We start from the raw sequence: 27,437 nt of genomic DNA, 5'->3' as shown, positions 1-27,437 counted from the left end.
CATCCCTGGTGTTTTTTACTCACCTGGGCTGAGCGTTAGTTTCTATCCCTATACAGGACAGAACATAGCCTGGTGGTAAAGTGATCGCTTGATGCACGGTCGGTTTTGGATTGATCCCCGTCAGTGGCCCATTGGGCTATTTCTCGTTCCAGCCAGTATACCACGACTGGTATATCAAAGGACGTGGTATATGCTATCCTGTCTGTGGGATGTGAATATAAAAGATCCCTTGCTGCATTAGGAAAACTGTAGAAGGTTTCCTCTGATGACTATCTGTCAGAATTACCAAATGTTTGACATCCAATAGCCAATGATTAATTAATCAATGTGCTCCAGTGGCGTTGTTAAACAAAACAAACTTATCTTTAACTATCCCTATACATAATAGGCTTTCTGCTAGAAAATTATTTGAGGGTACGTAATAAAACTGGAACAGACCATAAGTGTCCCTACTAGGTGGATATGGGTTTGAAATCTTTTAAAATTCAACACTACATGTCATGTACTTTGACAAATATTAAACAGCAGTTCTCATACTATAATCTTTCTAAAAATTATAAAAATGTATCCATCAATTTTCAAGATTTTAGGGAACGTAATTTTACTCTTCGTACCCTCTAGCAGAAACCCTGTATAAACCTTGCTCAACTTAAAACAGACAAGTATGCTGATCATATCAGAAGAGAAAACAACATGGCCATACCTTGATTGTAAGTGGGTTGAATCCGATCAACACATTCTGATGTGGCTGGCCATCACTGTTTAGCGGAGGAGGTGCGTGTCTGAAAGGTGGAGCACCCATTGGACTGCCTTGAGCCGACAGTCCTGGAAACCCTGCTGCACCGCCTATAGATGGATAGCCTGGTTTGAGCGGGGCCGTCTGACCGGGCTGCTGTTGATCTTTTGGTGACGTCTGCACGCGCTCTGTTCCAAGAGCCTGCTGGAACAGATGGTGCGGCTGCAACTGAGGAGGGACAGCCCCTTGCTGATTGGCTTTCATCAGCTGCTGCTGCTGAGCATTCATCTGATTGGTCAGTGCCATGGCTGCTATCACCTGACTGGGCGACAGGTTGCCAAGGGGGACAGTGGGCGGGGGCTGCCTCATCATGGCCGCCCTGATCTGCTGCTGGGTGGGCGATATCATTGGTCCAGTCTGACTGTCTGGTGGAGTCACGCCGGGTGACCCGATCATGGAGCCAGCCACCATGGGAGATGCCATTTGGTATGGGTCATTCTGTGAGAACACGGGTGGCTGCATCATGAATGGGGCACACTGAGGCATGCTCTGGGGAGAAACTCCTGAGCCCATAGTTCCATTCGGAGAGGTTCTTGGCGGATTCGACTGGTTTCCCGGAGAAAGTCTTGGTCCTTGATTGCCGGGTGTCATAGGCTGACCCTGACCTCCAGGTGTCATACACTGACCCTGACCTCCAGGTGTCATACACTGACCTTGACCTCCAGGTGTCATACACTGACCTTGACCTCCAGGAGTCATACACTGACCCTGACCTCCAGGCATCATACGAGGTGGAAGTTGTGCTTGGGTGGAGTTTCTGCCTGGATAGCCCATATGTTGCTGTGGACCAGAGCCATTGGTCTGGGAAGGAGAAATGTAACCTGGAAATGCCGGAGACTGCTGCACGTTCGAGCCATTGAACCTCATGTGAGCCGAGGCAATGGCCGTAGTCTTGGCGTGCTTTAGTTTCATGAACTGTGGCTCGTTTGTTGGAATTCCAAGAAAATACTTGGGCGACGTTTGTCCAGTCATTGCCGGTAATGGTATATTTCTGTCAATCTCATACAGACCTGGGCCATCCTGCAAAATAACAAACAAGAATAAAGGTGAACTACATGATAAGCTTCCTAAATGTAGGTCACATTGACCTAGTTATGGTGCAGGACACATTGTCATTCCAAGTTGTACTTGTATGCATAGTTTGATGATCCTAAATAAATTGATGAGAAAGACATGCTCCAGGAAAACAAAATGTTTATGCTTTATCATAATATGACTTATTAAAGACGGGAAAATAAAACAAGACAGCATGGCCAACATACTTAATGAAATCATTTACAATACAATACAACAAAACAAAACATTTGGACTATTCATCAAAATAAAATTATAATATCATTTATAATACAAAAATCTCCTTCTTCCCCTAAAAAGAAAACAGCCCCATCCAGAAAAATAATATACTGCATCATTTGTAAGAGAGCAAAACCAAAATATTAGTTCCATTCAAAGTTCCTGGCTTAAACAGTGAGTGATTAAAAAACACAGATCCTGAACAACAAAAACATAAAAGGATATGAAAATATTTTGACCAAAAATATCTGGTAAAGCAAAAAACTTCTAATGATGACTGTTGTCCTCAAGACCAACTTACAATTATTTTTGCCGAGGTTCCCATATCACTGTCAGTGGCTTCTTGCTGCTCTTGCTTCTGAATAATAGCCTAAAAACAAAGACAATAAAAAAAGAGCAATATAACTGATGCAAACAGAGAACGTTGACAGAGAACTAAGTCAATATTTCAAAAATCTTAAAGCATCCAGCCAAAACACACAGATTAATTTAAAGGGACATACCCTAGTTTTTAAACACTACAGCATATTTTTCACTATTAGAGCCGTTTATGATCACTGAAATCAAACATTACTTATATTTTATTCGTTAGATTATCCATTTCCATAGAACTGAAGTGTTTCTGGTCATCCTGGTGTTTGTTTATCAAAAATTGCAGTTTTCATATTTTAAAAAATGCATGTGCCTCTGAGAAGTAGCGGTTTATTGATTCAAGTTCTAGTCTATTTTAAGGATATTTCCCGTTTTAACATCACACACTCCTCTATCACTCTATTGTAACTTTATCCAAATGAGTTACAGGTTTGTAAATTAACTAAATTTAGTGTCTATTTTTTACGGGTTAAAACTAGTGTATGCGCCTTTAAACTGTTTGGTGCACAGATATATTAAAATATAAGATTTAACACTTTCACTCAAATTCTTAATTTTCATATAGGTGAATTTCAAAGCTATCTGAACAATACCAATTTATCGACTATAAACATTTCGTACGTGAAAAACTCTTTTACCTGCATTGCAACATTCTGCCGTCCAAATTTCTTTTCTGTGATACTCCCACTTCCATCTGTAACAATAGAAAAAAAATCTAGCACATTTTAAAACTGTAATCTATAATGGGTATAGCATGTATAGATCAACAACTTTTACTTTCTTCACTAGACTTGTCATTATTTAATTTCCTTTATATCTTATTTACAATCTAGGTCACATACATAAGAAGTTTTAGTAAAATTGACACCTCCTGGCAGGACACCATGATCTTAGAATCACTGCGGAATTCCAACAAATTATATTGTGGACCATGTACAGAAAGTTTGAGAAATATACTTCCAAACTTGCCTTCTGTATTTTATTGACAAACTCCATAGGGAAAGAAAGAAATACATGTTTTATTTAACGACACACTCAACACATTTTATTTATGGTTATATGGCGTCAGACATATGGTTAAGGACCACACAAATATTGAGAGAGGAAACCTGCTGTCGCCATTTAATGGGCTACTCTTTCCAATTAGCAGCAAGGGATTTTTTATATGCACCATCCCACTAACAGGGTAATACATACCACGGCCTTTGATATACCAGTCGTGGTGAAATGGCTGGAATGAGAAATAGCTCTAGCAGTTAGTTTAAAGACAAACCTCTGTTTTGACTTCCAGGAGCACTGAACTGCAGGTGGCCGGACTTGAGAGTGACACAACAGAAGACATTCGAGCTGAAAACACAACAATTGTGTAAGCTAAAACAAGATTATATATCTTTCATTGTCGAATTTGTAGTTTCATGCACATTAATAATAACGACAGAAGAAAGGTCTATATTATGTGACTGGCCTGTATAAAATACCCCCCCACCCACCCCCCCCATCTGCACTGTATTTAATACATCAATACCATACAGAGATGAGAAAAAACCAAAAACACACTTGCATAAAACTTTGCAGATTCTGAATAGTTATTGTGAGCTTTTTGTTAAGAAACACAAAGACGGGACATTTTTGGGGGTGGTATTAAAATCTGGACTTTCTGAACATCCAAGACGTACTTTATCCCTAATGATACCATTAGCATTATGTGGCATAAGTATGTTTTTGTCAGTTTTTCATTATTTAGAAAGTACAATACAAAAATACATGAACTGACAATCTGTTTTAATCAGCAACAGCATAAATTATTACCCTTTTGCTATATACAAATATATACAACTTCCATGTTATGTATATTTTTTAATGTACTACATCCAATACAACATGTTGTGACAGTTAAAAAATCAACACTAGCTACCCTATTTTTACTTATTAATATTATACATCTAGTACTTAAAATGACATACCTTGAGAATTCCATAGCCAGCCACTTTCCATGTTCGATGAGACGGAGATATCGGAGGTGAACCTCCACAGACAGTGGCAAGCTGTCCACCGAGACTCGGCTGAAGCTGTAGTTACTGGGCAAAACAATAACAACACGTTAAATAAATATATATGTGGGTTTGATTTTCTTAAAGTTTGTTTAGTTAACGACACCATTGGAGCACATTTATTAATTAATCATCGGCTACTGGATGTCCAACATATGGTAATTCTGACTCGGTAATTCTGACTCGTAGTCATCAGAGGAAACACGATGCATTTTTCTGTATGCAGCAAGGGATCTTTTATATGCACTTTCCCAGACAAGAAAGCACATACCAAGACCTTTGACCAGTTGTGGTGGGGTTGGTTTTTTAAAGTCATACATTAGTGTCTGGGTGTTTTTGTTTTTTTTAACATATGTTTTAAATAAAATGTTTAGTTAAATAAAAAAATTAATTAAATTTTATAAAATAAATTTGTGATGAAAAAATATTTTAAACATTTTAACAAGCTTTGAGATAGACATTCATAGACACAACTATAAACTAAGTTTCCTTGTTCCAGGACTTAGTGTTTGGAAAACCAAGAGCTGAATGCAAACATGTAATGTTGAGCTAACTGCAAATGTTGATGCTTCATCATTCCACTTTTCGAAGTGAGATAAAAATAATCAATTTAGAAGAAATGAAACTCTGGTAACCAGTTGTTCAGTACTGTGAATTACATATACGTCATAACTGGCGTAATACACAGCAAGTCATTTGTTAAAATGTCACCGTCAGCATAAAAAGATTATGGTAACAATGTTATTGTTATTACCCATGTGCTTTTTCAATGGGCTGAAAACACCGAACTTCGCAGTCTTCAGGCAGAGGGACATCCTCATCTAAAAACAACCAAGTTATACATCAGCACCGACATTTAACAAGTCTTAGTGTGATATTCATTTCTATCTTTGACTTCACTTGACTTGACTTCTCATACAATCTGTTACGGGATATACCAAAAATTAAGTCATGTGTGTATAGTCATAAAATAAATATTTAATGACATCCCAGTAGAGAGAAAGAAAAAAACTTGGTAATTTTAATGGAATAATAATAAATTGTTTATTAATAAAAGAAATTACAAGATGACAAAAAATGTGGCCAGCAAAGGCATTATTTTCATAAGTGACCTATTCGATGAACAAGGTGATATTTTGTCTTATGGTAAATTTATAAATATATATCATACAACAACAAATTTGTTGTACTATGTTTCACTGGTAAAAGCAGTAAAATCATACCTTAAAAAATTTAGATACTTTGAAAGATGATAGTTTCACAACAATAAATAAACCCATTCTTCCATTTAAACTAAAACTATTGTTAAAAAGCCAACGAGGATGTAGTTATGTATGATATAATAAACTTCAAATCAGTAACGCCAAAATCACAAATTAAATACACGAATCAAGGATTTATTTTTACACCAAGTGATTGCGTGAACGATTCAACATTATTATGGTTCCAATACAGATTATTTCAAAGAATTTGAGCTACTAATAAATTTTTACATATGATTCGCTACGTCTATTCGAATATGTGCAATTTATGTAGTAATTATCCTGAAACCATATCACATTTATTTGTAGAGTGTAATGAGACCAAAAACTTATGGGATTCGGTACAAGCCTGGATATTAACTAAGACTGGGAATATAATTACTTTTAATAAAAATAATATCATGTTTGGTTTCATAAATAATGAAAAAGATAACTTTCTTAATTGGCTAATTATTAATATAAAATACTATATTTACTGTACAAAAATACAGAAAAAATGCTCAGAAATCACTGCCATTAAAAACATATTGCATAAAAAAATTTAAATAGAAAAATATATTCTATTTAAAAAATGCAATTATGAAAAATGTATTAAAGAATGGTCCCCATGGCTCAACCTCTTTAATGAGTGAGTGATAGTAATATAGATATAATTACTTTAAGAAAATATAATGTATACATATATACAAGTAGCAATAAATATTGTGACTGATTTAGTGCGTGGCCTGTTTGGAGATCGCAGTTTCATGTCTTATTTAATTCAAAACAACTTCTTTCCTTCTTCTTATGCCAGCTATATCTGTCTTGTATTTTTCTTCTTCTTCTTCTTCTTCTAAATCCTTTTCTGATTCTCATCCTTCTTATTCGATATTTTCTCTGTTCCGGTTTAAATCTCGGATCATAACAATAGTTATATTATAGATCACTGTCCATGTGCATCTGTATGCATGAATTGAACTTCACCCTGAATCAGTTTCTATTAGCTTTTGTTATTTTTAACAGTTTGTTGCTGCTTAGATCATGGATACAAATGTAAAGCAGTGAGTCTGGGCTCCCAAACCTGACACTGCTATATGATCTGGGACAATAAATATGTATTAAAAAAATAATAATAATAAAAAAAAAAAAAATGTGGACCACATTATTGTACTATACATTTTGGAATGAAAATCCCCCAAAAAACAAACAATTGGTAATTTCTAGGAATGTTCTCTTTTCTTTTCAAAACATTTTGATTAGTGAAATTCAAAGAATGCAAATATCTGGACTGTGATGTTATGCTTTACTTCCTGGAATTTTAAAAGAATTCATCACAGAATACCAATCAAATTATTCCCTCGGTGTATAGCCCTTATATTTGAAGAACGTTTCTCTTGCACTTTCTGCAAGTTGTTTTAAAAACACATTCATATGAATAAATCTTGTTGTAAAGTTCATAACAGGAGGGGGAAGAAACATTTTTGTGTTCTGTCTGGCTGATCATAGTTTTCATCTCCTACTTACACCTGACACTGTCAGGGGTGTTTTCTTTGTTAGATAAAGTCTGCAGGTTATTCAATAGCTTGGCAAGGCTACTCCAGAACCTGAAAATAAAAAATAATAAAAAACTAAAGGATCATGTATCTGTACAAAGGCCTTTTCAAAGGCCGACAACCAGAACTGGTGATGTCCTCTCTTTGAAAAAATTACAGTAGCCTACTGTTTCGCTTTATAAAATTATTATTAATAGTTTTGTGTTATTTATTTTATTATTATTATTTTTTTAATGGATGCTTTGGGGTAAGACAAGTGATAATAGGCAATATACTTTCGATAGATAAATAAAATTTATTTCTGCTGGGGTTTATTTTTAAATTTCTGGTTGTGAACCCTCGATACATTGTTTATAAAACATTAAAGTCTTGACGCCAGGTTTTAATAAAGTCTTGTCCATATTACTGCAACAGTACTGAGCTCAGGGCTCTGTAACTCGAAGCAAATGTAAGTCATTTGATAGTATTCATAATTTACATTCACAATTAATAATACTATTAGTACTACTATTATTAATACTTTCTACTGATGATTCATAATTTCTATGGCTAGAACTGGAGGGCAAGACAAGTACCGGAGGAGTATGGGCACCTACCCAGAATTTACAAGCACTTGTTTGTCAATACAGTCCTTGTTGAGATGAAGCCAATCAAAGATGATCTTAACAGCTGGCAGAGTGAAGAATTCCCGAGCTTTCGGCTCCTGTTTCGGGGTGTTCTGCAGCAGTATGTCCAACACACAAACTGAAATATTCAAACACACAATTTTTTAGTATAAAATAAAGTTTAAAGTTTGTTTTGTTTAACAACACTACTAAAACATAGATATGACTTAATCATCGGCTACTGGATAGTACAAGATAAATGCAATATACTAAACATAACAGAGAGAATGAAATATTAACAAACAGAATGTGTTACAAGTGTGTTTATACATTATCTTTAACTGCCTTTTTAGTTTGCCAGATCGGACTTATTTTTGTTAAAAGAAAAAAAACCCCACCTATATATTATTTAATTTTACTCCGCACTGGATGGGAATGGGGAAAAAACTATTAACCCCTTGGCCCATTTTAAAAATGGGTTACCACAAACCAATAAATGGGTTGTGCAAATGTTTAACATTCAAAGCCATGAAATGGTCTTAGGAACTTGCAATGAAAAGGAAAAATGTTTGTTCAAGAACACATCAATTTATTGGACTTCAAACTTTTGATAATTCTGACAAGCAGTGTTAGAGGAAAGCTTCAGTTTTACTTTGTGGTTTGAAATTATGGGGCTGTTCTCAAATATATCACCACCACCCACAAAAAGCCATTTATGATCGATGGGATATACATTTTAATTACAACTGCAATGAGACAGATGTCCATTCTTGTTCAATTTACGGTACTGACATTTTGGTGTGTTTTGGCAAAGACATGTGTAGATGATATATTATTGACATTGTTAAAATAACTTGACACACAATTGGAAAGGTGATGTGAAAAAATCATAAGTTGTTCTATTTATTATGGCAAGTATATCAACATTTTCACAAGTATACAAAGCATACTTTTTTTCTAGCCCCTCCTTCATTAACCCCGACCCCTGTAACCAAGTTTGTATACTTGTGAAAATACTCATATGTGCGAATAACCCCAAATACAAGCTGGACTAAATGCCACGTACTCATGAAAGAAAACATCAACTGAAAGCATCTCTGCTCATCCTTGGTCACAGCTCCCTGGTTCGACGACGAACCGACATTCAGCTCCTTCTGTATGTGGTGCAGCGAGAATATCGTGATGGCGACAAACTGAATGAGAACACTGCTGGTGAAACTCTGCGTTATCACGTGTGACGGCAAGCTACTCAACAGTTTATCCTTAAGTGATGAAGCTTTATTTAAATCTGGAAAAAAAGTTTCATTCACATGATTAAATTTATATCTCATGTCAAAATATATGATGTTCAAGAAGGGATTGTGGGTGAGGCACAGTAAATATTGTTTTATGCTAACAGTTTTTGTCCATGCATACACGTGTACACTTTTATTGTGCACAAGGTGGGTATTGAAAAAATAAAGAATTCTGCAGAATTAAATATCTTGCCTATCATATTTTCAGTGAATGAATATCCATAGATGCAACTATAAACCAAGTTTTAATGGCCTAAGATTTACAGTGTGTGAGAAACTCATCTAAATTGAAAACATTAATGCAAAAGTTGACGGCGTCGTTCGCGTACATTTCTCTTTTAGAGAGTTAACTTACATTTTCTTGTTCTATGTGCCAAGGCCTTCAGAAAAAGTTTGGGTAACACTTCCAGGTTACGTACGTTTTCTCAGCAGAGCACATTTATAATTTTTAGTTGGTCGCCAAAAGGCTAAAATGACGATATTGGAGTTTCATGCAATAAATAATTATTTGACACCTTTAGATGATTCATTTTGATTTATTTCAATTGTCTGTGTGTTACTAACTATATTTTAGCATCATTAATGGTCATACACCTATGTTTGGGATACAAAATGACCTTATTTTACATATTTTTACTCGGAAATCGCTTTCGATTTGAAAGTAGCTCAAAGTCCAATGGCTTCTCAGTCAACCAATGCTGTAAGCAGAGTTCCACAAATTGTCCAAAAGTTTCTTCATTAAGTGCACAGAGCAATACAGTTTTCCATTTGATACCTCGGATTGCTGGATGATACCCATGAGGCCCATTGTATCCCTACCCCCTAAAATAAACACTTTTAGGGCATTTCGTCAAATGACCATATCTCCTAAAGGAAGTGTCACAAGAAGTTAATCTTTGTGTCTATAAATATGTTTGTAACCCCAAATAATTGATTGGTACCATTACTATGACTTTTTGGAGTTGACCCAATTGGCATAATTCCAAGATGGCGTCCAAAATGGCCGCAGAATACTGAATGAGACATAACTTCGCATATAGAAGAACATTTCAAGTGACACTTAAAAAAAAGAGAGTCAAATACACACATTTTCCACCCCTCCTCCTCCCTACCTTATCCCAGATAATAATTTTAAAAAACCCATCCAATCAAAAAGTCCACATTAATAAAGAATGATGTTCAATCATTAAAAATATCAGGTGTTTAATATAGTACAAATGAACCTTTCATGAATTATCATTATTTATCATTGATAACTGACCTAAATACTACTATTTAAAGATTACTTCAATATTAGTGCAAATGTTTCAAACATACCAAAATACTGCAGAACTGAAGCTAATCATATCAGGCAATTACATTTTTTACATGAAATGAGTGATGTTTTCTTACACCGACAGAATTTGAACATTTCACCTCAGCCATCCTGCAAGGGCAAATTGACCTGATACACTTATCACATGAGCATATGACTGACCAATTAACCTCGAGGGTTTTCTGTGATGTTGCAGACATTAGCTGTCCTTGGTCGTGCTCATAGCCACAATCTTGTGGCTTCAGTGATCCAACAGTGTCAGGGTCGAAATGGCTCTGCAAGGCATGCATGGTGGTGTGGGCATTATAGAACGCACGCTGGATACGAGGCAGGATACTGTGGCTGGTCGAAGGCAGGTTGTCCAGAGAGCTGCCTTTACTGAAATCGAAAATCTCTGCATGGAGGTCATAGACATTTGTGATATAACATTTGTGGTATCTCAGCACCTTCACCAAATAATGCTCATCATTACGAATCATGGCTGTATATCTTCCAAAGCTGCCTTTTTCGTAACAACTTTGCTGGTGATGTCACACTCTGTAAGGCTGTACAAGGCTGGGAATACTGTACAGTGCTGATGACCCAGGATGTCGAACAGAGTATGAAGGGACACACACCTACCGAGTGGAATCTCCCACTCCAGTTCGTACCCACAGCTCATCAAGGTCGTGTTGCAGCAATACGGGGATGTGGTAGAGCAGGGCGACAATTACATCATTGGAGATTAGGACACATACTCTGAGTCCTGCCTCAAGAGAACCCAAGACATGAATGGGTATACGAAGTTCAGCTTCTTCAAATGATGATAGAAGGTGGGCCAGATATTTTTCTTTGCCTTTGTAAACCATAACACACTGCCAGCTCTCATCTTTTCTTGTTACCTGGTCGAGTAAAGTGGGGTGTTGCTCAGATTCCACGAAAATGACGATAGATTAGTTTCTCCAGAAGAAGCTTCTTGTTTTTTGAAGGCCAGAACATTTCTTCTGTTTTGGTAGAGGTGGGCTGGTCATCATATCGTTGTCACTGAACAGGAGAGGAGAGGGTGTGACATTATATTTTAAAAGGTCCTTTGTTGTGAGGCCACGATCACGGCGTCTGTTGGTAAGCTGCAAGGGTACCGCAGGATAATCCTATGGACGCCGCACGGCAGTCGGACGGGAGCCGTTAGATACCCGTACGATTCTTACACACAGTACGGGGCTCGTGAGGGACTCGCACGGACATCGTAAGATACTCGTACGATGATCTTGGAAATCGTACGGGTGCCATACGATTTGAGATGCCCGAAATTCAGTGCCATCCGTGTTGCAGGGGCCATACTGGGCCCATGCAGTGCCCGTGCGATGCTGTATACAACGTGTCTATGGTTTATGGCTAATAAATATTTCTACGACACATCGGGAACTTTTTAACTCCGCGCTAAAAGCTTCCGATGTGCCCTACGGCGAGGAAAGAATGCCAAGGCGCCCGTAGGATAGCCACGGCACCCATGCAGCCGCCGTGAGATTTTGCAAATTTTCCCAGAAATTTGGGCCCCTACGGGCACCTTATCCCAAATCGGTGGATATGTGACTGTAGCATTAGAAACTCATCTCAAGACTGACGACTATGAATATACACATCAGAGAAACTTGTCATTTGTTATAGACATCATGGCCACTGTTCGTAAGGTTCGTTTTACTGGCCTTTCCAACTGTCAGGATCTCCTCTGAGTTTTCATGTCATGTTCTGATGTTTGTCATAAGTTTGGCCGGTGTGACTATGTGTTCGACATGTACTTGGATGACCCGTCAGTAAAGGACAATGAGAAAAGGAAGTGCACCAATATTGTACCAGTCGAACACAGTTCCATCGAACCAGGAACACCTCTACCAAAACAGACCTTCTTGCATTCAAACAACAACAAACTTCTTCTGTCTTCTGGAGAAACTAATCTGTCGTCATCTTCGTGGAAATACTTCTGAATCTCGGCAATACTCCATTGTACTCTACCAGGTAACACGAACAGACATTCATCCCTCTACAGCCACGATTCGCAATGATGAGCATTATTTGGTGAAGGTGCAGAGATACCACAAATGTTATATCACAAATGTCTGTCACCTCCATGCAGGTTTTAGATTTCAGTAAAGGCAGCTATCTCTCGACAACCTGCCCCCGACCAGTCATGGCATTCTGCCTCATATCCAGCGTGCGTTCTATAATGCCCACACCACCATGCATGCCTTGCAGAGCCATCTCGACCCTGAAACTGTTGAATCACTGAAACCGCAATATGTTGGCTATGAGCACGACCAAAGTCAACTAATGCCTGCAACATCGTAGAAAACCCTTGAGGTTAATTGGTCAGTCATATGCTCATGTGATAAGTGTATCAGTTCAATTTGCCCTTGCAGGATGGCTGAGGTGAAATGTTGCAAATTATGTCGGTGTAAGAAAACATCACTCAATTCATGTAAAAAATGTAATTGTCTGATAAGATTAGCTTGAGTTTTGCAGTATTTTGGTATGTTTGAAACTTTTGCACTAATAATGTAGTAATCTCACTTGAAATGTTCTTCTGTATGTGAAGTTAAGTCTAATTAAGTATTTCGCGGCTATTTTGGACGCCATCTTGGAATTATGCTAATTAGGTCAACTCCAAAAAAATCACAGTAATGGTACCAATCATTTGGGGGGGGGGGGGGATAAAAACATATTTATAGACACAAAGTCTTATGACACTAACTTTAGGAGATATGGTTATTTGACGAAATGCCCTAAAAGTGTTTATTTTAAGGGGGTAGGGATACAATGGGCACCATGGGTATCATCCAGCAATTCAAGGTATCAAATTGAAAACTGTATTGCTCTGAGAACTTAATGAAGAACCTTTTGGCCAATCTGTGGAACTCTGCTTACAGTATTGGTTGACTGAGAAGCCGTTAAACGCTTAGCTAATTTCAAATCGAAAGCGATTTCTGAGTAAAAATATGTAAAATAAGGTCATTGTGTATCCCCAACCCAGGTTTATGGCAATGAATAATGCTAAAATATAGTCAGTAACACCCAAACAATTGAAATAAATCAAAATAAATCATCTATGGGTGTCAAATAATTATTTATTACATGAAACTCTAATATCGTCATTTTAGCCTTTTCGCGGCCAACCAAAAATCATAAATGTACTCTGCTGTGAAAACGTACTTAACCTGGAAGTGTTACCCAAACTTTTTCTGAAGACATTGGCATATAGAACAATTTTTTTTTAAGTTAACTCTCTAAAAGAGAAATTTATGCGAACTACCCCCCAGAGCCAGGACTAACATTGAATGAATGAGTGACTGAATGAATGTTTAATGACAATGTATTTAACCTACAGAGGAGATATTTCACAGGATATTAACACACTGCACACCGTATGTAGTGCATTCATTAACTCGTATCTCCCACTGTTTGGCACACTGCACTGAATGGAAATAATAGAACAATCCGAAATAGCTTAGATTGAAATTATAGTTGATTTACTTTTTCATTTGTCTGTAATAAACACATTGGAATTTTTAATTGAAAAAGTAGTTATATTATAAAGGTAATATTCAGAGAAAAAAGTAGTTTTGGCAAGTATTGTCATTTGATAACAATGACAGAATGTCCTGTCTTTTTGAGGAATTAATAGCTAATTGTGACAGTTAATTCCATAATAAATTTGACCATTTTATCAACAACAAAAATCACGAAAATATTGGGATATGAATTTTACTTCATTTCTCTAAAACCGCTGTGGTTAGCAAAACATTTTGGGAATAATTGCTGTACATTCAAGCCATCTAGCCAAAAAACATTTTGGGAATAATTGCTGTACATTCAAGCCATCTGGCCACAAAACATTTTGGGAATAATTGCTGTACTTTCAAGCCACCTTGGCAAAAAAGCAAGTAGGTAACCCTGACTTAATCAATTTATTGTCCAACTTTAAACAATATTAACTGGTTTAAAATATAATGAAAATAAAAAAGCCCACAAAACTAATATTTACCCTTTCACATCTGAGCATTATTTCATATATTTATAAACTTTGAAATGAAAATATGTCAGCAAACTTTACAACCTCTTCAACATTGTTTTTGTCGAAAATTAATCTAGCAGTCTAAAGATAAAATTAATATGTAATTTAAGTCATTAAAAGGCTATGCTGATCAGGGGCCTAATTCACAAAGCTCTCTTAGGCTCTGTTAGACAACAAAGCATCCTCTTTGCAAGTCTTTTAGCACTGCACTGCGATATCGCAAAGTTGCAAGAGTTTAGTGAATTAGGCCCCTGGGCCGAATTCTACGAAAACAATCTGAGTACTAAGATCACCTAAGTGCATAATTACCTTATGCAACTAAGGTGGTCCTAGCGATAAAATCGCTTTGTGGAATGGGGACCAGAACAGTTTCTGTAAGACCAATAGCAAACCGGTGTATTTGTTAATGGATCCTAACTCCATTCTTACATGTCCTTGGTGAGTTTGGCGTAGAATTTCTCGAGATTTGTTGCCGCCACTGGGAATGGATGTCTGACAGCGAGGCTGCGGATGTAGTAGAACACTGTGGACAGCTTGTTTCCTCTCGCTGCTTCCAAAATAGCCAGCTGATTGTAAGGCTGGCCTGGAAGAAAGGAAGGTCACATTTAACAACACCTCAGCACATTTTAAGTTACAGCTATCTGGTAAGAAATTAAAGGATATTCAGTGAGATTCCATTTCTAATCATGTTTAGGTTCCGAGTAAAATAATTTTAAAATAAAATGAAAATTATTTCACAAGGGACAAAAATATAATATGAAATGGTAGTTTATATCCTATTTATTACTCATAATTATCAATTTTAACTAATAACAATGAAACTGTTTGAATGATGTTCCAGTAAAGTTGTAGTGTAACAAGCATAGGAGATGTTATGTTACACTTTATGTTCTAGTGGGATGTATGACTTTTTAACCATATAATATACTGGCCTCGGTTGCATCGTGGTTAGGCCATCGGTCTACAGGCTGGTAGGTACTGGGTTCGGATCCCAGTCGAGGGATGGGATTTTTAATCCAGATACCGACTCCAAACCCTGACTGAGTGCTCCACAAGGCTCAATGGGTAGGTGTAAACCACTTGCACCGACCAGTGATCCATAACTGGTTCAACAAAGGCCATGGTTTGTGCTATCCTGTCTGTGGGAAGCACAAATAAAAGATCCCTTGCTGCTAATTGGAAAGAGTAGCCCATGTTGTGGCGACAGCAGGTTTCCTCTCAAACTGTGTGGTCCTTAACCATATGGCTGACACCATATAACTGTAAATAAAATGTACTGAGTGCGTTGTTAAATAAAACATTTCTTTTTTTTCTTTTTTTAACCATATGGGTAACCATAAGTCAACAATTGGTCTAAATAGGCAAATATTAAACCTGCTGCCACCACATATCCCTTTGCCAGCAACACAAATTATTGCTACTTTAATACAACTGATCAAGTTAGGAATTACTTCCATTTTAATGAACGAATGAATGTTTAACGACACCCCAGCACAAAAATACACATCGCTATTGGGTGTCACAAATGGTAAGTATATGAAAATATTACATTTAATAAACGAAGGCAATAATTTGCACAGTATTCTTACCATTCTGAGGAACGAGGTTAGCGGCGTGTTGGTAGTATGTCTGTGCCTGTTCAACCTGCTGGCGATATCGAGCTGAAATTTTAAAAAGTGAATAAATCTACATATGATATATTATATGAACATATATTTATAGTGTACTGAATTCCATGACTTTCTAAAGATATTTTCCATTATCTTTTTTCGAGGCTTTTCAAAGATTTCTTTTTTTGCTGTCATCAACATAATTTCACAATCATTCTATGTAAATTGTCACTTTTCTGGTTTTATTTTAAATGTGGCCCGCCGACTCCTAAACCAGGCCAAAAAGGGCATTATCGCGAGGCGTCCGCTGCGATTGTTAGGGGTCGCACGAACCCAGCGAGCGTGAAAACCTGACTCCCAAATCTGCAATTTTACAAGCGCGATTTTAGGTTGTGGAAATCCCGTAGATATGTTACTAGGGCCCCGCCTGGCAGCCTGCCAGAAACCGACCGGTGATCTGGCGGTCTCCAAAAGATTTTGACGAAAATCATTGGAAAAAAATCCACCGGGCGACGTGGGATTTTCACAGGCCCCTCACGGCCACCCTACGATAGCCTCACAGCCCCCTCACAGATCCCGGGCAATTTGTATAACATCGGCCAGGTGCCCCGCTGGTCCCGAACGCCACCCAAGCTCCAAGAAGTCCTCAGAAATAATGTACAACTTTATACAACACATCTATATATACTCGAGGTGCGGACGCCTGGGGGAAGCCCGACATCAATTGCCAGTCGCCTGGCCGGGCTTCACCAGGACGCCTACCGATCTGTTCTTTGATCAGCCGGCGCCCGCCAGATTATCTAGCGGCGTCCAGCCGACGCCCCCGCGGCCACACTGTCTCCACTTAGATCCAATGGTTTTTTTTACTTTATAAAGGCGAGACTAAAGATTGCTTTGTTGAAAGCAAACCAAATACAACTGACGACTGATGATGAAGTTCCACCCAATTCCTAACACTGGTACATACCGATATCCCCAAGATGTACAAGACAATGCTGACAGACATACAGACAGGAGCTCTTCTTTGGAGGAGTTATTCTTGTTTTCAACTGACATTTTTCTAAAAAGATAAAAGAAACATAATGAAATTAATTCATAAACTTTTAAGTATTATTATGATCAATTATTACATATATCTTTGGCCATATAAATAAATGTTAGTGCTGGTGTGGATTTATGTGGGGCCCAAGCCCTCCCACCCATCTCCCACTTTTGGTCAAGCAATTAATTTTGCCTTAATATAAAACATGAGAGTTCTGTTTATTAATGACACCAAGCTACATACAGAATGGGCGGCCATTAGGTATCACTATCAAAAGCACGAAAAAACCAGCTAAAATTAGTTTCCTTTTTTTTTCTTTGGAATAAAATACAAATTTACCTTTCATGACACCAAACACTGCAGATTTTCTTCTGAACGGAAGGTCCAACTTGAAGGTGGTACATATCTGCTGTAAAAACTACAAGAACAAAAATATTATAAAAGTAATACATTAATGTGATATGTACTTGTGAATCTCACATGACTATATTTTGAACATATTTTACTAATGCAAAATAAAAACGCAGCTAGTTTTTTAAAATAAAATCACAGACTCTTCTCACTGTATTAAAACATCTTTTATTAATGCAAAATGCAAACACAGCAGTTACTGTAGTTTTAATAAACTTGTGTAATATTAATCTCATTGGTTAGTGTCAGTTGCATTAATATACATATGGAAATTAATTAAGCAACACCCGTATTTGCTCAGATTGAGCAATTTTAATGAACTGGTGCATGAAATGTGTCAAAGATTTCCATACCATATGAAATTTTCAGTGAACAGAAAGGGATGAGGAGAAACATAGCCAATAATACCATGACATAATGTGGTTTATTTGAAGATGGTACAGATTTGGAAAATGACTTCATTTCATTCAAAAACATTATGAATTTCACTGTTGTTGCACAGACTTAACTGTCAGTACCATGCACACATCTGGTTCACAGAACTGAAGAATAATGTCTGGCAAGTCCAAATATTGACTTTCCATCAGTATCTTGTGTAACCTCCCTGCACACGAACAGCTGCTTCAAGACGCCTCCTCATTCCTTGGATCAATCTCTGGATTTGATTTTGAGGAATCCTGTTCTAATCATCATGCAAAGCAGCAGTTAATTCATTGAGAGTCTGGACAGGTGGGTCTCTCTGTCGAACACGACGGCCTAAAATTTCCACAGATGCTCAATGAGATTGAGATCTGGACTCATGGCTGGCCATGGAATAGTCTCAACAGCATTCTGTTGCAAGAACTGGGTGACAGCACATGCTCTGTGAGACCTGGCATTATCATGCATGAAGATGGGTCTTGTGGCTAGAGGATGATTATCAAAATGGGTGACAACATCTCTCTCAAGGATCTCCTGTTGATACTGAGGCCCATTAAGGTTACCACGAATGATGATGAGGTCCATCTTGCAACCCAAGGAAATGCATCCCCATACCATGACTGACCCTCCCCCAAAGGGAACGGTCTCCTGGATATTGCGGGGAACCATGGCTGTGTTCCTTTGTTTCTAGACACGTGTACGACCATCCACCATATGCAATAAGAAACGACTCGGAAAAGTGAACCCTCCGCCATGAAGCAATGTTCCAGTGAACACGTTAATTACACCAGGCAAGTCGTGCTGCTTTGTGAGCTGGAGACAGTTTTATACGTTTGATGGGTCTTCTGGCCCTGTATCCTGCTGCTTTCAGCCGATTCCTGACAGTCCTGTAGGAAATGGCTCTGCCTGGTAACCACTGTTGTTTTAAAGATGTGCTCGAGTCCCATGAATGGCGCCTAACAAGTCTCAACAATGCTCTATCCTCTCTTATTGTTGTCTTACGGGGTCTACCAGGTCTTGGACGATCTTTAACATCATTGGTAGCCCTGTGTTTGTTCAACAGTCTTGAAATGATGGAAATATTGCGCCCAAGTTGACGTCCAATTTGTCTGATGGACATTCCTGCATTTCTCATGCCAATAATTTGCCACCTTGTAGCCTCTGACAATTTACGACGTGCCATGACAATTATGGTACTGAATATTCAATGCAAATTGACAGGAGAGTGTGACATGTAATCATTACAAACTTGATTTCAACACTGTGGAGGGTATGACATTTCACGTGCATTGTTCATGGTTGCACGTGTATTGAATATCTCCATGAAAGTCATGCTATTCAGCACGATGCCACATGTCAATATATCATTCAGGAAAATGCTCTGTTTTCTTAATTCACAGAATTATAGGTCTATGAATTGGGTGTTGCTTAATTAATTTCCATATGTATATATACAAAATGCAAGTTGGTCACCATGTTTTAAATATATTTTAACAAATAACAAAATAACAGTGGAAAGTCTCCTAGCAACTGACTCTTAAAATGGGAGAATAAAACATGTTATATAATTAGTAAGTGCAGCCAAAGGACAATAATGTTAAAGGTCTACTCTAAGTGGTTAAATAATTTTTTTAATTCTATATTACGGCTTTAAGTATGCAATGCGACCAACTGCTTGAATCAACGATACTGACCTGCAGGTAAAAACCACTGGCAGTTTCCAGGAACAAATTCAAACTAGCCTGTACTTCACCTCGTTTAGCATTCTGAAACAATGACAGTACCAGTATCAGTACCAATACACTTATATTATAATGTAGACTCAACCAAAATTTTAAAAATAAGAAAAAAGAAGAAGAATGAACAAACAAAAAAATAGTACCGGTAATTAACAGACAAACCAAATAATGTTAAAGGCATACTGTCATGGATTTAAGGACCTTATTTCTCTAAAAATGAATAATAAATAAAAATTACATTAATTGTTGAAAACCAAATCTAGCTATCGCATCACCTTAACTGAACCATGGTGGAGTGAAATCCATGTCATCCCTTTCGGCAATTTTAGTTTTTGAATTATGGACCATTGCCATAATTCAATTATTTTTACAAAATGTCATTAATAAATGGAGTATGGTGGTTATGAAGATGGTTGAATAAAGTACATTTAGGGACAAATCAAATTATTTTTGTTCAGGTAATACTCTGTTAGACCATTAAATAGGTCAGTGGTCTGTGGCAATATGCCTTTAAATACTATAGGAAATTACTGAAACAGGCTAGTAAGATGTCATAACATGTTCAGTTTGCTTATTACTTCATATGTGTAAATACCCATTCAAGTGCTTTTGTCACCCAAAGTAAACGGTATACAGTTCATTGATAAATGTCAAAGGCAAATTTCACAAAATATATTTGACAATCAAAATATCACTATTATCATGAAGCCCGTGAATTAATAACAACACCTCAGCACATTTTTTAAATATGCCTATCTGATGCCTAACATATGGTTATTTCAGTACTTAAAAGATAGACAAAAAAATCAACTACCATTAAATAGCTACTCCTACAACAAAGCAGTAGAAAAAAAGACAAAAAATTCTATACTTTCCCATAGACATTTCAGCACATGTCCTACTCATGGGGCACTCGTCGGGATGGGGAAAACAACATGATGGGACCCACCAAAGGCAATTAATCAATTATATAACCCAACACACCATATGCAAGTGTTCTACTACTGAGCTACTTGTCATTCCTTGTTATGCAAGTAGAACCAAAAACCAAAGACAAAACAGAAGGAATGTTGAGTGGGCAAAATATTCTAATGGTACACCCACCTGTTTGTCCTTGGCTTGAGTCTGTAATATGTTAATCTGGTTTTTAAAGGCATGGTTCCATCTATTTAGAAATGTAAAAAAATACATTTACAGTAAATTATAAACTGAATGCACAATGCAAGTTCAATTAATCATCATGACAGGACATGATTACAAACATAAGGTTTGTACACTTTTCCTACTTAGACATACATACACACATATACAGACATACATAGTCACACACAGATACATACATATATTCACAATTCATACTGTAATCATCAACATAATCCATCAGTAATAATATTTCAATGTTCTGACGTGAATTCCCAATCTCTTCTTGAAAAATATTATTATCAATTAATTTTAATTTTCCTTAACTATCTGTAAGCCAATTTAAAATTCAATGACTTTCTAAAGCTGTAATATAGCGATCTTCCATTTATTTGGCTTATCAGTTTAAATACATCAGGAATTAGTTGCTCCATGATGATGAACCATATGCCAAAGCCACATCGGCTAATGAAATTAGCACGATTACTCTGTGATGTACATATTATTACTAGGTCACTTGCAAGCACTGTACATAAATTTTAAATTGAAAAAAGACGTTTTAATTTCTTTTTCAACATTGTTTCTCAAGATATGCAACAAAAAGAATACTATACCCATGTCCATTAGATACTATTTATCTTACAGCTTGTTGTTTAAAAATGTACCCAACTCATTGTCACTCGTTATAAACCTGGTATGTTCTAAAACAACTTGTTGCAAGATAAATCTATCTAACAGCCACTCATATAGTATTCTCTATTTACAATCTAAACTGTTTGCAGACAATGTCTTAACAATGGTTACAAAGATGTACTTACAAGTCCTGTTCAACCTTTTTGTCAAGAGCATATTCCAAATCCATCAACAATATTTTCTTGTACAAATCTTCGAGACGCTGCCTTGTAACCCATAGCTCTGATATATTTTTGCCAGAGTCTGAAAAAGATGATAACAAATACATTATTCTATTCTTGTAATGTATGAATGAAAACACAGTGTCACTCATAATATAAGTGATCTCTTGTGGGAACTCATTTAGTATTCTCCATGTATACAAGTTAAATTTAAATTAATGCACAAAGCAAACAAAACTATATATGGTTCTATAGACCAGCAATGCACGCTTCAGGATGAGATAAAAGACTATATAGTTAGTCCCATCCTCCTACAAAAATATTTTTTGTAAACAGTTTCAGTTTGGTTTGATGTAAAAGTGTTTTGGAAATAACAAAAAAATACTATTTTTGTGGGCTATTAAGAAAAAAATGGACCCCAGCACGAAAAATACATCGGCTATTGGGTGTCAAACTAGGGTAAATGCAAAAGCAATGTGATGATCAACATCATTATAAAAATTCAACAGTTAAATTAAAACACAGTGTAAAGAACTGTGCAAAAATACAAATATCACAGATATATCAAATTAAAATTTAGAGAAAAAGTCAGTATCGCGTAAAAATTGTAATACAAATTCTGGATGGAATTGTAATGATTCCATCACATTTGTTTGTCCAAATATATCTTTTTGAGTTTCTTTGAGATAATGACACCCCACCAAAATGTGGCATACCGTCAGAGTACACTGACAGTGCTCACACTGAGGTGGAGGATCCTTCTTCAAAATAAATGAATGGGTCAAGTAAGTATGACCGATGCGAGCACGACACAAGACTACTTCATCCTTCCTGCACTGTCTACCGGCCTCGGTGGCGTCGTGGCAGGCCATCGGTCTACAGGCTGGTAGGTACTGGGTTCGGATCCCAGTCGAGGCATGGGATTTTTAATCCAGATACCGACTCCAAACCCTGAGTGAGTGCTCCGCAAGGCTCAATGGGTAGGTGTAAAACCACTTGCACCGACCAGTGATCCATAACTGGTTCAACAAAGGCCATGGTTTGTGCTATCCTGCCTGTGGGAAGCGCAAATAAAAGATCCCTTGCTGCCTGTCGTAAAGAAGAGTAGCCTATGTGGCGACAGCGGGTTTGCTCTAAAAACAGTGTCAGAATGACCATATGTTTGACGTCCAATAGCCGATGATAAGATTAAAAATCAATGTGCTCTAGTGGCGTCGTTAAATAAAACAAACTTTACTTTTTTTTCCTGCACTGTCTATAAGAGGACTGCCACTCTCCCAAGACTAGCTTGATAGCATGAAACTTGTTTACAACAGCACCATCCCAATCACCTTGCCAAGTTGAAAAGATAAATTGGCATGATGCAAATCCAAAGCAGACTTAGCAGCTGAATCTGCTATTTTATTACCCCTGATGCCAACACGGCTGGGCACCCAACAAAATACAATTATGTTTATTGGCAATGGATAAAAAGACACACTTTCGTATCACCATCCCAATCAAGGGATGGTCCAGCTTCATATTGCGTAAAGCTTGAAGACACGAAAGTAAGTCAGTAAAAATAATACATTTGGATGTACTAGAATCCTTTATTTCTTCCAAGGCTTTAATGACTGCCCAAACTTCAGCACTAAAGATCGATGCCGAGTCAGGCAGTCTCATGGAAAGTATTGTGTCTGATGGAAAAACTGTAGCACAAGCCACAGAATTCCCATCCTGTGATCCATCTGTATAAACAGAAATGTAATCACAGTACTTGTCTTGAATTTCCATGAAAAACTGTTTATAAACAACAGCATATGTACGATCTTTCTTCAGATGCGCCAGATCAAACACAATTTTAGGTGGTGTGATATACCAAGGTGGTAAAACAAAATATGAAGGAGTTTCCAAAGCGTCCGATAAATCAATATTGGAAAGCGATAAAATACGCTGAATGTGAAGACCAAATGTACGAATAGCATCTGGCCGTGCATCAAACTTCATAGATTTGTTATCAAACACCGCATCATGTGTTGGATGTTTCGGTAATGATTTAATCTTGGTAGCATACTGCAGGGAAAGCTTTGCACGCCTAGCACCCAAACAAGGTTCGTGTGCATCAACGTACAAGCTCTCTAGGGTGTATACTACCAAATCAAATCCCATAGACGCCTATAGTAACATATGTGGCTAAAACTCCTACCTGCAATGTATCAATCGACATAAACGCCACGGATATAAATACTACCACGCCTCACCATTAAAGTGAATCACAAAAAAATGGGTGCCAAGCTGCTCATTTCTGAGATAACGGTTAGCGTCTATGACTACCCGCACAAAATTTGAGTACTTTTTTTTATAGGTACCCCATACATGTTCCAAGCACAAGGCTACTTGACACAGTGGTACTAGATGAAATAAAATTGCATAAATTTTTAGCCCAGATGAAACCAACACACTCACATTTATAACCAATCACAGGACTTGTGGTGTTCACTTCTCTATCAAAAGTTGGGTGCACCTCGAACTTTGACCCAGCCGGAAGTTATTTGGTTTAGTACTACCTCTACAGATGTTCTAAATGCACCAAGACAAAGCCTGAGTCCATGGTTGTGTATAGGATCTAGCATCTGCAAGTAAGACTTGCGTGCTGACCCATACACAATGCATCCATAATCAAGTTTTGACCTCACAAGAGATCTATACAGACGGAGAATAACCTTTTACCAATAATTTTTAAAATATTGAGAGCTTTTAAGCCCTTATTTTTAACATAAATAACTTGTAGTAAATTCCATATGTAGTATGAAAAAACAGGTGTTTTTTGAGGGATTCTCTCTGTGTAACTACTAATAATTAACCTTTGTCCTGAACACACAGCCTAGACAGCCGAGTCCGTGCCCAGGACAGTATACTTAAAACATAAATTAAACCGACAGTATAACAAATATAAACAGCTGTAATATAAATACCTGATATTGTTGCTTTCAATGTATCTGCTTGTCTGAAATATAAAATCAAGTACAATTTTATTTAATGCACACACAAGTAGCTTCAAACCTAAAGAAATATTATCAAATTATACCTGTTTCACCAATATAAAAATCTGTGTCTTTGAACAACACTGTTTTCAGTTGACATGTGTGTACTGTAATATTTATGTTTGCTTTTTTGGCTAAAAAAAATAACCTTTGATTAAAGAGATAATTTTACTGCTAAAAGCTGATATAGTGAAACTCCTCTAAACAGGACACTCTTGGGACCAAGTAAAATGTCCGGTTTTAAGAGGTATCCGGTTTAGAGACGTTCTCTTCTGCACAGATATTTAAAAAGGGACCATGAAAAATGTCCTGTTTTGAGGGAATTCCGTTTTACCAAGGGTCTGATTTTGAGAGGTTTCTCTGTAGTAAACTATGTTGTCAGAAGATTTTTGTCTATGCTGAATATTCAAATTTACTATTTTAACGGTTTGGTTCTGGTGCACTCGGGGATGTAGAAATGACAAACATCTCACTAGTCCTCTGAACCAGTATCAACCAAACTTTACTAGTCTGGACATCACAATTTCTATTAGTCCATCAACCAAAAACATCATACTGTTACAATACAAATTTCATTTCAAATGATCATCCACTAAGTCAAAACATTTTGAGTCTTTTTTCTTTTTTTTAATTCCAATATTTGTTCGCTTTATAGTGATACCAATTTAAAAAGGGTAAAACAAGAGTAATATAGTATAAAGAAAAATGGTTGAAACAAGTAATAAAATATAAAGGAAAGAACTATATCTTGACTCAAGACTTGGTGAAAGAATAGGGTGGGGGGTTTAATGCATGTTGATGAATTAACTGATGTATATTACATCTGACATACCATATATTTTGTGTACACATTGATGAAAATACTCTAATCAGTGAAGTTTACATGCATTTAATATAACAAACCTCTCATACTGAGGTGGATTAAACATATGAAACTGAAAGTAACAGTGGTATATAAACCACATCATTATACAAATTGCCCCTTCTGATTTGGAAAAACAAAAGTTGCAGGTTATATTCTACTAAAAAGGCTATATTTTTCTTTTACATAGAACAGTTTATTTTTAGTTTATTATTATTATTTTTTTTTATTTTTTTTATCTTGAAATGTACTGCATCTTGTAGTTCACATAATTTGTTTTGACATTTTATAAAACCTGACTTTCTGTTTGAATATTCCATGTGCCTGTTAAAATAAAACTTAATTCTAAATATTCAAATATGAATACATGCCTTACACCTATGTTATTAGTATGTTGGAAAACTTTCAATGCAAAATTGCTTTAGTACTATGCAACTAGTGGAACATTTTTTATTGATGATTATGATCACATCTAACCATGTACAGGGATCGAAATAAGTCGAAAACAGTCGTTCAGGAGGTTACCACATATCTAGACAGCTGAGAATGGCATTTTGTTCTGCATACAATATTATTATTAAACTAAAACTACACCACCTAAAATTTTATCAACTGAGTGTTATTTAGATACATGTAATGGTATCAGTAACAGTGGTATGAATAGCCTTAATGTGTCTGAAGGTATTTTATAGTTATATAATGGAAATAAAAATGTGTGGTATTGGTAACCTATAGGTTATCAGGTGTGTATTTTGTGGTAACCTGAACATAGAATAGTTACCAAACAATTGCTTATTTTGATGCCTGCATGTATGAACAAATATTTTAATTTTAAAATTGTACAATTTACCAAAATAGATCAAAACTGAAACTGAAGTAAGATATTTCTTTGACATTTTTGTTTATTATTGTTCAAAGATATCGGTAGTACCATTAATTATGAAAACAGAAATGAAAGTTACAGCATTCAAGCACAATACCAAATGTTTGATTCAAAAGTTTTGAGGTCCTAATGGTCGAAAGTTAGCGTTACAGAGAAGACAGACAATATGTACAAATTTCTTTACCATTCTGACCATTTCGATCCAGTTCAAAATTGTGATGTGGAATTGCACATTCAGCAGGGAACAAAAAGCTTTATTTGAACAGTCAATCAGAAAACAAAGATTGCCAGTCAGACTGGTGGTTGTATTTTTTAACTCATCTATCAGAATTAGCAACATTTATTAAGTCTACTATAGTACTAAACAACTTTCAGTTTCACTTTGCAAGTTCTTCATAATTATAATGCATGCAACTAACTTTTTATAATTATGGATCGACAAATATGATTAAATGAAAATTGTTATTAATGAAGAAGACTGGTTTAATAATACTTATATTATACGGAAGTTCGATATCTGAAATGTTTTTAATAGATTTTTATTATTATTTATAGAAAAAAGTCAAGTTTCAGCCTGTTCATATTTTATTCAACATATCACAGTATTGTTACATGTATCTGTAGCTAATTTCTTACCTGAGCACTTGTGCAACAGAGGACATGACAAAACAACCTATATATCTACATTATTACCAAATAACCATAACACAGTTATCAAGAATTGTTAATGAACACATGAATAAATTTTGACGGCTGAAAATATCGGCCATATGCATTTTATCTAAATGTAATAGCATCCCTATGTGCGACAGAGAATTGGAGTTACTGACTTTAAATAAAAGAAAATAGAAATACAAACAAAAAGCTTTGATTGTAATAAAGAC

At 36.5% G+C, this 27,437-nt stretch overlaps 1 protein-coding gene across 1 annotated transcript in view; it reads right to left on the bottom strand.

Moving 5' to 3' along the window:
- The window catches only part of LOC121383802 (protein SMG7-like), a 36,406-nt gene extending 9,088 nt beyond the window's left edge, over positions 1–27,318 (bottom strand). The window contains exons 1-21 of the mRNA XM_041513899.1: positions 27,190–27,318; positions 24,740–24,771; positions 21,750–21,867; positions 20,896–20,956; positions 19,747–19,818; positions 17,561–17,639; positions 17,147–17,239; positions 16,159–16,230; positions 14,999–15,152; positions 12,673–12,772; positions 11,143–11,270; positions 10,651–10,899; positions 8,978–9,378; positions 7,903–8,050; positions 7,278–7,357; positions 5,267–5,333; positions 4,426–4,539; positions 3,735–3,808; positions 3,100–3,155; positions 2,391–2,459; positions 704–1,816 (exon numbers count right to left, since the gene is read on the bottom strand). Coding sequence (XP_041369833.1) covers positions 704–1,816; positions 2,391–2,459; positions 3,100–3,155; positions 3,735–3,808; positions 4,426–4,539; positions 5,267–5,333; positions 7,278–7,357; positions 7,903–8,050; positions 8,978–9,378; positions 10,651–10,899; positions 11,143–11,270; positions 12,673–12,772; positions 14,999–15,152; positions 16,159–16,230; positions 17,147–17,239; positions 17,561–17,639; positions 19,747–19,818; positions 20,896–20,956; positions 21,750–21,867; positions 24,740–24,771; positions 27,190–27,215 — 3,306 coding nt within the window. The 5' untranslated portion in view covers positions 27,216–27,318. The remainder of the gene's footprint in view (positions 1–703; positions 1,817–2,390; positions 2,460–3,099; positions 3,156–3,734; positions 3,809–4,425; positions 4,540–5,266; positions 5,334–7,277; positions 7,358–7,902; positions 8,051–8,977; positions 9,379–10,650; positions 10,900–11,142; positions 11,271–12,672; positions 12,773–14,998; positions 15,153–16,158; positions 16,231–17,146; positions 17,240–17,560; positions 17,640–19,746; positions 19,819–20,895; positions 20,957–21,749; positions 21,868–24,739; positions 24,772–27,189) is intronic.
- Positions 27,319–27,437: the final 119 nt, after the last annotated feature.

Source organism: Gigantopelta aegis, chromosome 10 (genome assembly GCF_016097555.1).
Source record: "Gigantopelta aegis isolate Gae_Host chromosome 10, Gae_host_genome, whole genome shotgun sequence".
Taxonomy (NCBI): Eukaryota; Metazoa; Mollusca; class Gastropoda; order Neomphalida; family Peltospiridae; genus Gigantopelta; species Gigantopelta aegis.
This window is presented reverse-complemented; position numbering and strand designations above follow the sequence as displayed.